Below are 16,259 nucleotides of genomic sequence, written 5' to 3'. Positions count from 1 at the left end.
AAATGGTAAACTATAAAGAGTGAAACTTGTTCAGTCTTTCAATCTTTTCAATCATAATTCTTATATTAGATGGTTTTCTTTAGTTATCTTCTTATGAGAACCAAGGTGCCTGTTTATCACCAATTAGCATATTAAAATTAAATGTATCAATAAAGATAGAATAATTTTTAAGGGAAAATAAAGTTCTAATAAAATTTTACTTCAACCTTTCATAACATCATAGCAATAACTGGGTTCTTAAAAGCTGTAAACATGGAAATAAGCACTGATGAAATGTCAAATTAGAAGAAATGAGTCCTGATTATTGTCTCCTTGTTCAGGGACTTGCTGATGTACAGTCATGACTAGGAAATGGGCTATAAGATGCTGGATTCTTTAAAGTTCTATTATCAAGTCTCCCTGTAGGGAAGTGCTAGCCTTGAGTACTTAGAGAATATATTGACAGAGTACAATTTCTGATACTTCCTGCCAATCTGGAAAGGATTGAGTAGGGGCTGAGTGAAGGATTATTAGCCAAGGAACAGCCTAGTTAACTGCAGAGGAGAGAAGATTCTCAAGCTGTGAACAAATTATATTATTTTATTTTATTAATTCCTTTGTTTATTTGTTTGATTATTTTTTTTGCCTTAATATCTCATTAAGCCATCTACCAAAATGTAGACGAATTCTGATCTGCATGAGAAAAGTGCTTGGAGTTATGAAATCTTGCTTTTTTTGAAATTCATATCTTATATCCTACACTAGGAATCTTTCTACTTTGTAATACCAAGTTTTTAGAAAGTAGCCAATAATTGAAATTAAGGGGTACAGATATTTAATAACTTCATAAAACACTATGCAAATATAGAAACATAGAAATAAAAGCTGACTTTCTTATTGGGACTTAAAGGATTTGATTTTCTATATAGGGACCTCTTGGTAAATATAACTTTGGAGAGATTTTTTTTTATTTCATTTGGAAGTTAGGATATAGAACCATTAAAGGTACCACTAAAGCAAAAATAAGTGGGAGAACTCAACAACTGAGTCTTCTTTATGAAAGAAGACATAACAAATAGGAAGACTAAGCAAGGGAAAATGGTATAAGACTGTGAAAAGAGGATAATATGCACAGACAAAAGAAAGACAAAATGCCGTGGAAACATCCACATAACAGTTTTCAGATGCCTAATTATAATGGCAGAACAGAGAAGCCAAGAAAACCAAGCAATAATAAAACTTTGTAAAAACCAGGTTTGGACTACTACATACCAGATTTAAAGAAAGAACTCAGATGTTATGGAGGATGTCATGGAGGAATTCTTAATATAATTTGTCAATGAAGATAGCATGAGAAATACATAGAGTAAAATAATCTGGGAGACAGCAAATATTTTTCCACGCAGCAAGATTAGTCAAGCCAAGTCATTTACATCTATGAAGAATCTGTTCTGAATGGCTAGCCAGTCATCAAACTTTGGCTAACTATCTTTTCTACATGCACATTCCTAATTATAGCTTGGAATTTTTATTCTTAAGGCACACATCACAAACTGTGTTTGAGACAAATGGCACAAAATCACCCTCAACTGGTGAAAATAAGAGGGTAGAACTAGAACATTACACTGTTACCTGGAGTCAGATATTTCAGAAGCACCATTAATGACATTGTTTTGGAAGGAAAAGAACTTAATTCCTTATTCTTGCTAAATATTAAGCCCTATTATATCTATATTGCAGAAAGACTGAAAATATCAGTGTTTGAGGGCAAAATACTTTGACCATTTTCATTCAAATCAGAGTTCTGTTTGTACTGGAGAGTTCCTAATCCCAGTTCACCAACAAGTAATCAAGCTGATCTTTTTTTTTTTTTTTTTTTTTTAAAGAATATCATCTAGTCCTTCAGCCATTTGCAAATTCTTACCTGCTCTGTAATATCAAGCTTATCTACTGGCATACGTCTTTCGCCATTACTTGTAAATATCTTCTTGCATGGTTCATCCTTCATCTTGTGAAGTTTCTGGTCTTCTTGCTCTTTAAGGTTGTTCTTAAATACTTCATTTTTCGCCTGCAATGCATAAAGCAGGACTAGTATAATGTGCTAAATATGACAGCAAGCATTGAGCTATGAATATTGGGTACACAGTGGGCTCTTAATAAACACCCTGATTACTGGATCAGTATATGAATGGACAAAATGCTCCTTTTAAGAGCATTAAGAAAGGACAACATCATATGTGAACTATGCAGTCTTGCCTTAATTGGGAGATAGAGTTCATTTATTAAGCTTTAAAAATATCCCTCTAGAGATAAATCAATGTTTATTCATTCAACACATAAAATCAGAGGCATAGAGAGGTTAAATTAAGCACTTTGTTCATGAACCCCTAGTCTGTGGATCAGTCAATATTACAGACAGGCAATGGTGATAATGGTAGATATTTTCTTGAGGAACTGATTATTCTGTCATTCGTTTCCCGTTAAGTTGTTTATCCATTAGTGATGCTATAATGTAGGCCCATTTAGTCGGGATGTAGGGGAATCATGTGAAATAAGTCAAGAGGGACAGTTTTGGTGCCTTAATAAGGTGGTACCCATAAACAAAGCCCATTTCCACAAGCAATTTGTGCAATTTAAATGTTGCCTAGCTGTGAAGAATCCAAAGAAAACTTTATGGAAATCTACACGTAATTCCAATGCTTGCTTACCAAATTGTGGTCTTTATGCAGGGCGGGGAGTTTCTATTAAAAAAAAAAAAGAAAGAAAAAGAAACCTTTAAAATTTCATCCTAAGCTCTAGAAACATGCTACCAACACCTTTACTCACTTGCACTCCATTAAACAGTAACATGGAAAACAAAGGCAATTCCAACTGGTAAATTATCCTGAAAATCTTCCATTCAAACAGAATGCCTTAATTTCTACCCACTTCCTATTTCTCCTTGCCTCTCCCCTACTCTCCCACTCCCCCAAAAGGAGAGTTTTAAATGACTGTTCTTTTCATGTCCAAAGAAATAACATATGAAGACAAGCACACATTTATTGCCATTGCTTATAATCCAGCTTTTTGCACAGCACCCACTATTACTGTCACTATTAACATATATAACTCATTAATAAATGATATATTCATCCCCTACACATATAGTGGTGATGCATTAAAAACACATTGCAAAGACAGCTTTTCTCTAGGGAAAATTGTACTGGATAGTTGGAGTCAAACCTAAATGCTTCCAAGCCTTAGAAGTAACTAGTCTGTTCCCAGTACAACCACTTAACCATTAATATTCAACTTCTACATCTTTTATCTACAAGTTAATATTTCTGCTTTCAGTAAAACACAGAGGACATCAAGGAAATAGAGTAGACATTTACTAAGCATACTAAAGTATGTAAAATAAGCCAGAAAGCATTTTCAAAGGTGTATCATGCACATGGATTGGATAAAACCAATGCAGTAAAATATGGATATTCAGTCAATTAACAGTATTGAATGCAAACTAATTATTAATGGTTTAGAGGAAAGATGGGATTTCATAAGAAAACAGCCTGTGCCCAATATAGCTCCATTGTTTCCATTAACAATTTGGAAGATTGTGTAGTTCATTACTGATCAACTGCCATTGGAAATGCAACTCAGGGAAGGATTGCTAATACTTTACACGATGGGATTAAAATTCAGGATGATCTCATTAAATTGGAGAAATGAGCCAAAATGAATAGAGCTGAACACATAAAATGGATAGGTATGTCAAGTGATAAGGAATAAAGGAGGCTCAAAAAGAAAACTATTACTCCATGCAGCCATCTTCACAGTTTCTCAAAATTCCAAAAGGTAATCTCTTGAGTTCTTGCTTTCTTACTCTCATGGTCAGACCTATTGGTCATTAAGAAACATTTCAGTAGGTCTGCATTATTGATTTTCTCTCCCCCAATCAATCTCCTTTCCTGCCCTCCTGCTGCTCCTGCCCTTTACCAAGTCCTTTTTTCCAAAGACCTGTAGGTAAGGAAGATAAAAAGTTGAATTGGAGAATCACTTGGGACATTTACACCTACAGTTCATACACCTAGGAGCTAAATACTTGTCCTGGGGGATGCTGAAGATGAAAGATGCCCCATCTTCTAACAGGAGACTCCAACTGGCTTGGTATTCAATGAACATTATAATCTTTACCCCTAAGCAAGTAAGGCTAGTTTTTCCTTTAAAGGAATTTGACTAACTCAAGAGATTAATAGCTATTGACATCACTTCCTTTTTTCACCCAGATACAAAAGAATTAGTGACAGGTCTATTTTGACCTGTCACTTTATCTTAGATGATTTAATTATATGAGGAGTCAAACTCAACCTAGAATAGCTCCACTAACTCAAAAACAAAATTCATATTTTTGATATAATAATCTGAAGATGATACACTTCTAGGAGCTCATCTTCACTCTGTGAAAACATCCCACAGAATAAGAAGCTGCTTTCTTACCTTAAACAGGATCACTCCAAAGTTTAAAAAAGAAAAGAAAAAGAAAATTTTGGGCTTTTTCTGTTCAACTTTATTATCCCTTAAATTTTTAGCATAACCATTTAATATATAGAGGATATTTGGGAATATGTTTTTTCTTTGCTCCTAAAAGAGTTTAGTCAGTCAAAACAACAATAGCAACAAAAAAAGAACCAAACAGTGCTATGTCTTGATGTTTGAAAGGTCCAACTCTACAAATAATCCCCCTGAAAATTAGTAAATATACAAATATGTACCCATGTAGTTTTTTACCCCTAGTTTCCCCCTCCCCAAAAAAGACCTCTTAAAATTCTTTTCTCTTACAAATTTTTCTAGTGACATTGTCAAATCCATGACCTTGGATAAGATTGGCTGGTCTAGCCATAGAAACGTGATTTTAGCAGTAGGTCTGTCAAGTGGCCGAGAGACTGAAGATGAGATACCCCTTTGAGATTTACAGTTTCCAAGCTAATATTTGTATTTTCCCCCATGTGGCTTGCAGGAGCTAGTTATTAGAGACTTGATGATGGTGGAGATAGTGATGGCCTCTAGATTGTGGCTCCCAGTGGATAGATAGGATTGAAAGCTTGGGAGTTACCTCACAGTGAAAGCTCTGGTTCTATTAGAATTCAAACTTGGGTAACTTTAACTTCCTCGAGCGAAGAAGTGGACCTCAGTCAGCCAACATCTGAATGAGACCTTTATAAACATTGATTACTAGTGACAGAAAAAGATTATTCTATCTTATGACATCTCCTGTATCATTAAAGTGAACTTGGGTTATTAATTGAAGACTCATGAAATATGCTACCTGTTACAGTATAATCCACTTACCCATAGCACATCAGAACGAGAGCTTCTTGTAGAGACCTTTGGTTCCTGGCTATTCAAGCATTCAGAGGATTTGCTGACAATATAAATAGATGTGTTAGTTCTTTTAAGGAGAGGGAAAAATAGAAAACACCACCACATTTTTATTGCACCTTTGGATCTCAGCCTGAACTTTTATTGAGCAATGACTAAAAAAAAAAAATCATAGATAGAACAAAAGGTTATGCTGAGAACAGAGCAAAGTAGAAAATCAAAACACAGTGATGTTGTGATTATAAGTTGTTCTTGAGGACTGTTTACTTGAAATTTTCCATGTTTGTTTAGTGATGTGTGAGCTTTTCAAATTTGTGTTGCTATGTGGAGATTAATGTTCTTTCTGGTCCTCCTCGTACTGGTATCTAATTTCTTATATGGATACTTGAAGCCTGACTTACGGACTTCAATGACATTTGGAAGACAGATTAATCTACAATTCCAGCTCAAGTTTTCTATTAAGCATTATGTTATTTACCTGGGGCCACTTTTCCTCCTGTGCCTCTAGGTGTTGCTCAAGACTTCACAGGTAAGACTCCAACCCCTAACCAAAGCAGCAATGGCTACCTTTGTTGTCTGGACATCCATGAGTGTCCTTCAGATCTACCTATTATTACTACTGTAATCTTTCATACATCTACCTAATGTATCCTCAGTTTTAAATAGCTCTTCATTATTCTCTCATTCCTCAAATTATTTATGCATACCCACTTACCTATTTACAAATTCTATTTCCTTGCTCTAATTTCCTTTTCCCGCTAAAATATAAGCCCCTTGAGGGCAGGGACATTTGTTTTATTTTGTATCCTTAGAACTGAGCACTGCTTTGGACATGGCAGGCTAGGGAATAGGGACTGTACCTTCCAAGACAACCGTGCATTCTCAATTTACAGTCCTACAGACTTGCCAAGAGCATGGAGAAGCAATTTGCTCAGTTATAGAGCCAGAATGTCAGAAAAAAGAATTTAATTCAGATCTTTCTGAGTCTCACTTTCTTTTCTTTCCTCCATACCAAAAGGCTTCTGAACAGAGGAGGCATTTACTGTTTGTTGGATTGGATGACAAGAGTTCTCTCTCCCTTGTCTCTCCCCTCTTCCCTCTCTCTTTTATCTCTCTTCTCTGTCTTCTCTCTTTCTTTCTGTCTTTCTCCATACTCACTGTCTCTTCTATCTTATTTTGTCAAGTCGATAAGAGAATGGTTATCTCTTCAAGCTCCTATTTCCATTTCCATAGATGACAGAGCTTGAATTTGGAAGACCACCTTAGACACTTATTATTTATGTGGCTCTGCACAAGTTATTTAAACTATGACAGTCTCAGTTTTCTCATCCATAAATGGCAATAATAGCAGTACTTCACAGGGTTACTATGAGAATTAAATAACACATGGAAACTTTATAACTAACACTTAAAGAACTATATGAATGGCAGTTATCACATGATCATTACTATCATTATTGTTATCATTCTTTTTACCCTAATAAAAAAAGCAGAAGCAGTAGAATTTTTTATCTATGAATTCACCCCATCCTTCAATTCAATCACATATATAGATAGATAGATAGATAGATAGATAATTTAGAGTTCCTTTGAAGACTGTTTCTTCATATGCTTTGGTCATTTGTCTGTGATCCCACCCACCTTTTCTATGTCTATATATATATATACATATATATATATATGTTCCAACCTCCTTTTTATGTGACCTACTAATATACAGATCTAACCCTTCCACTATGGAAAAAAAATCCAAAAAATAAGTACAAAATATCTTGTCAAAAACAAATAAGAAATTAGAAATTAAATAAAATGAGAGCATCATTCCAAATAATTATTTAACAGGAAGATGGAATTCAAACGAGGCATAAGGATTATGAGGGGAAATGAAAGTTAAAGGAAGTACATGACTCTGAAGAATACAAGGATAAGTCAGCTGAGACCAGCAGCCTTTCCATTTGTCTACGATTACCTATCTCATCCAGGATAGACAAGGAGATGAATGAAGTTGCCAAGTTAGGAAGCTGCCCCATTGTCTGTAGCTTTATGAAGTCATCAGTCAAAATCTTTTTTTAGGTTTTTGGGTTTTTTTTCCACCCAAAGAACTAGCTACCAGAAATTTGCAATGAGATTGCTGACTGACTGTCCTTAGTTGGATAAAACAAGAAAAAAAATAATAGGGAAGAAATTGAATGATAATCAAGGAAGGAACCCCAGACAAAGTCAAACATCCCAACAGTCTCCTGGGACCAGTGGTTCATTGCTACTGAGAAACCACTGAATGGGTGGAAGATGTTTAGTGTTTGTTCTAATGACACTGCCCTGGGTCAGACTGATGAACAGATATAAATATTGTCACATGGATAAATGTTTGAACCTGTGAGGCTAAAGGGAAATTACTACAAGATGGCACAAAGGCAGATTCCATAGTACCTGAGAGTTGGATAAAAGGGACTTGAAAATGGAACCTGGTTCCATTTTCCTCTGGAGATAAGGACATAGAAAAGGTGGGTGGGATCACAAATAGACAAATGACCAAAGCATATGAAGAAACAGTTTTCAGAGGAACTTTAAATTATCAATAACCACACGAAAAATGCTCCAAATCACTAATAGTGAAATGAAAATTAAAGCAACGCTAAGGTTCTACCTCACAGCAATCAGACTGACAAAAATAAAAGGAGAAAATGACAAGTGTCAAAGGAGTTGTAGAAAAACAGGCACATTAGCACATTATTAGTGAGGCTGTGAATTGGTTCAGTCATTTTGGAAAGTGATTTGAAATTATGCTTCAAAAGCCACCACATTCTTCTTACTCTTTGATCCAATGATATTACTAGTAGATCCTGTATATATCCTTAAAGACATCAAAGGAAAAGAAAAATGCAAATTTCCATAGTAGCTCTCTTCTGGTAGGGAAAAAAAAGGCGGAGGCAATGGTCATCTACCAGGGAATGGCTAAACAAGTGATGGTGTATGAATGGAGTGGAATATTATCACATAATAATAAATGTCAAAAAAGGACAGTTCTAGAGGAAAATGAAAAGACCTCTGTGAGCTGATGCAGTAAAGTGACACTAAGGAGGAAAGCAAATCAAAAAATGAAAACATTATAAAGAAAAACATCTTTAAAAGACTAGAACTCTGATCAAAGCATTAACAGCCAAGATTCCAGAGTTCTAAAGGTGGAATAGGATTAACACATCTTTCCAGAAATGATGGATTTAACATACAAAATGACACATGGCAAGATGGAATTTTTTCAAACTATATATTTATTTGAAGAGTTTCTTTTTCCTTTTTTATTGTACAATGAAGGAGGGGAAGCAGAGTAGGAGGGGAAAAAACATACTTGCTAATTTAATGGGAATACTTTTTCTTATTGTCATTGTTTTCAGTCTTGTCTGACTTTTCATTGCCCCATTTGGTGTTTTCTTGATAGAGATATAGGGCGATTTGTCATTTTTCTCTCCAGATCATTTTATATATTCAGAAACTGAGGCAAATGGGGCTAAGTGTCTGAGACTAAATTTGAATCCAGGAAGATGAGTTTTCCTAACTCCAGACTTGACACTCTTTCCACTGTGTCACCAAGCTGTTCTTAATACTAATGCTAAAATCAAACAAATTAGAGGCTTTTTTAAATTAAAAAAAAAAAGAAAAAGAAAATATAGTCAAGGACAGAAATTCCCATGATTTTCCCTCCCTTTCCCCTCCCCCACCTTTAATAAATCATAAATCTTGGAGAAAGAAGAGTGGAGATAGAAGAATTAAAACTATGTTATCACACTAGAAGGATGTTCTTCTTATCTAAAAGTTGACTGTTAAAAGAATTGGAGATTCCTCTTTAATTGTCCATGAATCTAAACAGTTCCCTGTGGTTCAGTTTTATTCTTTACCTACAACTTCAAATCCACTCTGGAATCTAATGGATTTTGGTACTTCTTTCCTTTTGGGACTAGGAAGGTGAAAAAATGGGAGGTACAAGAGGCACAATGGGAGGAACAAAGCCTGTACCTCCCAGACTGAAGATCTGACACATGACATCTATATTATACATATCAGATAGTTTTAAATGATACAAAATTAAAACAGGTATAGATAGCCCATTTAGGGAAACTCAACCTACGCGTGTCCATTAAGATAGTCTTAAAGAGAGAAATCAGGCTTTTTAGCTTATATATCTATTGATTTTATAGGAATATAGACTGAATTGGTAGATAGAACCTACCCTATCCTCCAGTCTACCTTTTGTTTTAGCTGAAATTCATATCCAGTTCTCCATCCCAAAGAGGATCATGGGAATATCTAAAAAGCATCTAACACTCAGTCACTCTAGAATAGAAGGCTTTGAGTAACCCAGAAATAGAAATTCAAACTGAAAGTTCTAATTTTAGTCTGAAAATACTCTGCCTCATGGCCGTGAACCTACTTGTATCAGATAAAGCTTCAGTTTACTAGGATATCATGATTAGAACCAAAGATGATTTAAATGGCACATAAGAGATGAAATCAGTACCAGAGGAGCAATGGACCAATGGAAAAATATTCCCAATGAGAAGCCATGCCAAGAAGAGCAGATCATGATGACATCCTACATCTTATAGCATGGGAGGTATGAGTTGACCCTATACATGTGTTCTCCAAGAGAGCCCACCTTCACCCCCACTCCCATGCTGGAAAACTCTCCTCTCTCATGATGAGAATATTTGTGGATGAATGTATCATAGGGTTTATGGGGAGAATGTTCTATAGCAAATCTATTTCCTATTTCACCAAATAGCTTTGCTGTGTACCATCAGAAAGGTCTGTATTAAATCAAGTCTCTGCCCTATAAGGGAAAAAAGCATAAACAAGTCAATGGGGTTCTGTGAGCAATTGTTTTGAGTATATGGGGAAAAAACACCTTGAAAACGAGGTTGCTATTTTAAGGGCCCAGGTGCTACCCAAGGAAACAACACCATGAGCCCTGAAGAAACACATACATTCTGATCATTTCACAAACAGAAACAGTATTTATAATACTCTCACCTCCTAAAGTTAGAGTTTTTACTAAATTAGCATGTGACTTGGGAGTACCCATTATAGCATATATGTCCTTCTCAGAATGTGGCTGGGTAATGTAATGGTTACAGTATCAGGCAGAGTCAGAAATATTCATCTTGCTAAATTCAAATCCAGCCTCAGATAACAGCTCTGTGACCCTGGTTAAGTCAACTCTGTTTGACTCAGTTTCTTCATTTGTAAAATGAGCAGAAGAAGGAAATGGCACACCACTCCAATATCTTTGCCAAGAAAACTCCAAATGTGGTCACAAAGAGTTGGACATAAGTGAAATGAATGAACAACAACAAAATGTCCTGAGAATCCTTGTAGAAATAACTTGGAGACACTGAGGGAAATCAGAGGATAAAAAATCATTTCTATTCTGATATTAAGATTAAGGCTTTCATTTGAAATTTGTTTGGGGCTTCTTTGTGGTTTTGTTTTGATTTTTTACTTTTTCAGGGTTTTTTTTTTTTTTTGGTTTGTTTTTTGATTTATACCTAGGATTTCAGCAAAGTATGCATTTCCCAATGTAGAAATACATTCATCAATTCAGATCAGCAACTTGAGTTGCTTGACTTGCCCATAATCACAGAGCTGATACATATGTATGTTTGTTTATATAGAAGCATGAATACACATGTGTGTGTGCCCAAGGCTTGACTTGAACCCAGTTTTTCCTTATAGGCTAGCTCTTTTTACAGTGTCATCATGTCTTAATAGAGATAAATCAACAGAAAAAAAATTTCAGCTACAAGAAGCTCAAAGACAAGATGCTTGCTTGATCAAGCAGCACAGAACTCTAGAAAGACACTTAATATTTGCACTTTTACAAAAAGGACAGAACATTAGACCTTGGAGTTTAAGGTGTTGAAGGAAGAATTATAAAATAGAAAAGACTATTTAGAAGTATAATACGTAATAGGATCCTAACTAGATCATAGATTCTTTGAGTCAAAAGGAGACTCAGGTTGTCTAATCCAACCTTGTTCTTTTTATTTTTCCAGAGGGATAAACTGAGACCCAGAGACTTGGGATTCACCCAAAGTCAGTCAGGTAATAAATGTACTAGGGTTTGAATCCAATGAGATTTTAATCCTCTGATTTCCAAAAACATTGTTCTTTGCACACTACCCCCACCCAAGACAGTCCATTAGAAAGGAGGCTATCTCCATCTGAATATTCACAATAGTCATTTCTAGAGCCATAAAAAGATTCTTGTGATGTCATTTTAAAATTTACTTTTTTTAAATATCCAACATTGCTTAGCTCTTCTACAAGTCAAACATAAACATCATTCAACAAAAATAATCCATCAAAAAAGCCTGGCACATGAATATGGCTGTGTTTAAAGTAAAACTCCCATTTACTTCCTTAGCTACTGACTAAGGACCTCAATGACTCAATTATTCCAGAGGAAATGATACTTTACAAGAGTCATATTATTATCTTTTTCTTTTTGCAATAGATCTTTAAGATCATGAGAAAGGGCATACATACAACTGCCATCAAAGTAATGAAAGTTCCCCAAAAGCAAAACTTAAGAGTGCTCTGTAAAATGACCCCTGTTCTCTAGAACTGTCTTTTCTCCTTATCTAGAAGAAAAACACATGCAATAAAAGTACAAGAAAGACAGTATCAAGTGGGACTGATCCTAAGTGTTAAAACAATATTGAGATCATTGAAGAGTAAAGTGGTCAAGGAAGATTTCATGGAGGAGGGGAGAGCCAAGAGTTGGGGCCTGAAGAATGGACAGGTTTTGCTGAGGAAAAATTATTTAGTATAATGGAAGTCACTTGTCTGTCTGTCCACTCTTTAAGGAGGTACACTATATCCTTGAAAGGAAAGACATGTGCTTTCTAGAAAAGTGGGAACAATGTTAGTAAAAACTTAGTGGGGTTGTTCAATCAGGTCCAATTCTCCATGACCCTATTTGGGTTTTCTTGGTAAAGACATTGGAGTAGTTTGCTATTTCCATTTCCATCTCATTTTACAGATGAAGAAACTGAGGCAAACAGAATTAAGTGACTTGCTCAGGGTCATATACCTATTAAATATCTGAAACCATCATTTCTAAAATATATAATCAACTCAAATTTATAAGAATTAAGCCATTCGTCAATTGATAAATGGTCAAAGGATATGAACAGACAATTTTCAGATGAAAAAATGGCTTTAGCCATTTCTATTCATATGAAAAAGCGCTCTAAATTATTATTGATTAGAGAAATGCAAACTAAGACAACTCTGAGGTACCACTACATCCCTCTTAGATTGGCTAAGATGACACAAAAAGTTAATGATTAATGTCAGAAGGGATGTGGGAAAAGTGGGACACTGATACATTGTTGGAGGAATTGTGAACTGATTCAACCATTCAGGAGAGCAATTTGGAACTATGTCCAAAGGGCTGCCAAATTGTGCATACCCTTTGATCCAACAGTGTTTCTATTGGGTTTATATCCCAAAGAGATCATAAAGGAGGGAAAGGGATCCACATGTGCAAAAAATGTTTGTGGCAGCCCTTTTTGTAGTGGCAAGAAACTGGAAAGTAAGTGAATGCCCATCAGTTAGAGAATGGCTGAATAAGTTATGGTATATGAGTGTTGTGGAATATTATTGTTCTATAAGAAATGATCAGCAGGATAGTTTCAGAAAGGCCTGAAGAGACTTGCATGAATATATATAATATATACACATATATATTTTAGTTATGGAAGAAGAAAGAATTAGCAATAGCAAAAGGAATGAGGTTGTAAAAGTTGTGTTTCAGAGGAGATGACTTCTTTGGCTAATTCAGAAGATTTATGGTTATAATACAAAGGTAAGGAGAGGGCTGATATGGAAAAAACTTGGAAGTCACCTTGAGGACTCTGAACTTCATTATGAATGACCTTGAATGGCAGAGTTAGGACAGTGTCACTTATAAACATTGAGAAGTCATTGAAGTTTTCTGTGCAGAGAATGAAATAATGACATTTTAGGAAGATGAATCTGGCCATGAGGGGAAGATTCTGGAGGCAATAAACTCGGGAAGAAGGCCATACCAAAAGCACAGGTAAGGAGACTAAGATCATAAACTGCTTAAAGACAATAGCTATATTTTAACTCATATTTGTAACATAAGATCCTGCAGATGGATTGGGCTTAAAACATTAAAAATTGAATTAGATGATTTTTTTAATCCATGGTGGAGGTAGTATGAACCAATTCTAGGGTGATGGGCAGTGGGGATGTAAGCATTCAAGAGACCTTTAGAAAGCACAATTGGCAAGGTTGGACAATTTGGCTAAGAACATCAACATTTCGACATGCAGGTTGCTAGGATTGAGAGTTAAGTCCCCAGCCCCACATTTCTTATGGATGGTACAGAGAAGATGTTCTCAATAAAACACTCTGAGTGAAACATAAAAGAGGTCAGTGGTTTCATTAGCAGAGTAGAGAAAGTTATAAATAGTCTGACTTTCCACTCACCTTATTTCAGAGAATTATAAAATGTGAGATAGGATTCAAGCTTAACATATGGATAAGGGATCAATTTAGCCCTTAAGTACTTTCAGGAAGCTCCCATGAAGGGTAATATAAGTTTTGTGAGCATATCTGAAGACAAAATTTGGCAACCAGCATGCATATTCAGCAGAACTTGCTGGACTCAGGAGTTCAAGGAAACCAAAATAGATGAGAACCTGATCTGAGCTAATCATCTAATTATTCAAATAGAAATAAAGGGAACTCATGCAATAAAGGCTGCTGAAATCAAGAAAGTTTCAGCAAGTGTTAACATACAGGAGCAATTCCTGGATTGAAAAGGAAGCATTTTGTGGGAGTTTAGACAATTCAATACCCCTAACACAACTAGCTCCATGACAAGAAAATGCCAGCAACTCTTTACTTGCAATATCAATAACCTTCTTCATCATCATCAATACATGATATGGCAAAAAACAATGGGCACGAACATTGGGCTTAGAAAGATCAAGATTCAAGTCTTATTTCTGATAGGCACAAGTAGTGTAACTACATAACAGACATAGAAAACTCTCCAAGACCCCAAATTATAAATGAGTTATCATTCTATAATGGTGGAGGTAGTTTTCACACTGAGAGTTTCCTGATAAATGATGAAACCACTGGTCTAGACAAAAAAAAAATAATATTCACATGGACCATTCCTGTCCCTTCTGTGCTGGCCATGCCTTTAGTTCACCATAATGAGTCCATCCAAGGTGATTTCCCTTGTCATCTTGAAAATACCAGTGGAGCATATGAGTAACCCACTAGCCCTGCTCTTACCCCATAAGCAGCCTATCTTATTTTTGTACATTTTTGGACAACATTCTTTCTTTATTTTAATTTTTCTTAATAATTATCTCTCTGTTATGAACATCAGTCTGCTCACAGCCACCATACCACTCCCAATCATCTTCTGAGTCATACATATTAGAAAAAGAAGCCTATTTTCTATTTATAAAACACTTTGAGGAAACTATTGTTTATGCCCATAAATTCCATATATGTACTGAAAGCATCTTTCACAAGGGTATTAGTGGTAACAGGACCACATTTTTGTTATCCCACGATCAACCAAAAGACATAAATCAAGATCCCACTAAACGTATTTACTTGATACAAAAATTGCACTGTTCTTCCAACAAGGTTTCTCCCACACATATAGTAAAATTATTCAATATTCTTTGAAAGTTATAATGGAGATAACCTTTTTTCCTCCAGTCATCATTAATAGCAGATGGGCAATAAAACTCAGGGAGCTATGACCCCCAAAAGTGTTCACCACAGTAATGGGGGAAATCCATTGCAGGATTCAAGTTGGAGAAGAATTATCTATCAATGTTGAGGTCTTCCAGATGCTCTCATGTTTGGATAACATCATGCTGATTAGATCAAGTCCCCAGACTATAGAGCCTCCTGGGAAAAGTTCATATTGAAGAAGAATTATCTATATATCTTGATATCCTCCAGATGCTCTTATTTTGGGACAACAGTATAAAAATTAGATCAAGCCCACAAACACTACAGAGCCTCCTGAAAAAGATTTATAACTCCTCAATAGAGTTTGCCCTAACTACCTATGCAATAAAAACCAAGTCAATAAAGAATGCCTATTGTCCAGATTATCACAAGTTAAACAAATAATCAAGATATCTCATCCTTTAGTGTGTAGAGGTATGAAAATTTGTTTCAAATATTATTATCTCCAGTTTACAGATAAGGAAACATACTCCAAGCAGTTAAATGATACAGTTAGTGGTGACATGACTGATGTTATTTAAGGTAGTATTTAAATTCAGATCAGCCTCACACCTAAATCTAATATTGTGTTCCAAAAATTAATTTGTAAATTAGTTGTTGGGGACTCAATACATTTTTTCCCATAAGAAAAAAATGTTAAATATGGCAAATTAAATACTGCAATATTTCTTTTATATCCACTTATGTTTATTTCATTCTATCCACTATACCATGGGATCAGTTTATCATTAACTGAAGATGTAGAGAATATAAAAATACTATAATAGATGTCTGTTGATTATAGAAAAGCATTTGTTTCAGGAGAAGAAAATGCCATGTTTCTCATCCATATATAAAATCATTCAATATTCCTTAGAAAATATGATGGAAATAACCCTGTTCAATGACCCTGATAGCAGCCATCAAGCAAGTCATAAAATAAAGAGATGTATGCTTGCCAAAGGTATTTGCTAGCGTGATGGAAGAGAACCAGCACAGCATCGAAGTCAAAGTGGATGGATGGAGAAGCATATGCTTGTGTTTGCAGGTGACATTGTACTGATTGCATCAACCCCAGAATGTCACAAAGCCTCCTACAAGAATCTCAAATTATTCAAACGAGTTTTGCC

General features: G+C 35.3%; 1 protein-coding gene across 2 annotated transcripts in view; it reads right to left on the bottom strand.

Moving 5' to 3' along the window:
* The window catches only part of EPSTI1 (epithelial stromal interaction 1), a 105,634-nt gene that overhangs the window by 31,147 nt on the left and 58,228 nt on the right, over positions 1 to 16,259 (bottom strand). For both annotated transcript variants that reach the window (XM_051983861.1, XM_051983862.1), the window contains exons 7-9: positions 5,308 to 5,380; positions 2,688 to 2,720; positions 1,904 to 2,047 (exon numbers count right to left, since the gene is read on the bottom strand). In XM_051983861.1, coding sequence (XP_051839821.1) covers positions 1,904 to 2,047; positions 2,688 to 2,720; positions 5,308 to 5,380 — 250 coding nt within the window. The remainder of the gene's footprint in view (positions 1 to 1,903; positions 2,048 to 2,687; positions 2,721 to 5,307; positions 5,381 to 16,259) is intronic.

The sequence above is a fragment of the Antechinus flavipes genome, chromosome 3, assembly GCF_016432865.1.
Source record: "Antechinus flavipes isolate AdamAnt ecotype Samford, QLD, Australia chromosome 3, AdamAnt_v2, whole genome shotgun sequence".
NCBI lineage: Eukaryota > Metazoa > Chordata > Mammalia > Dasyuromorphia > Dasyuridae > Antechinus > Antechinus flavipes.
The sequence above is the reverse complement of the archived record's forward strand: the minus strand, read 5'-3'. Positions and strand labels throughout refer to the sequence as shown.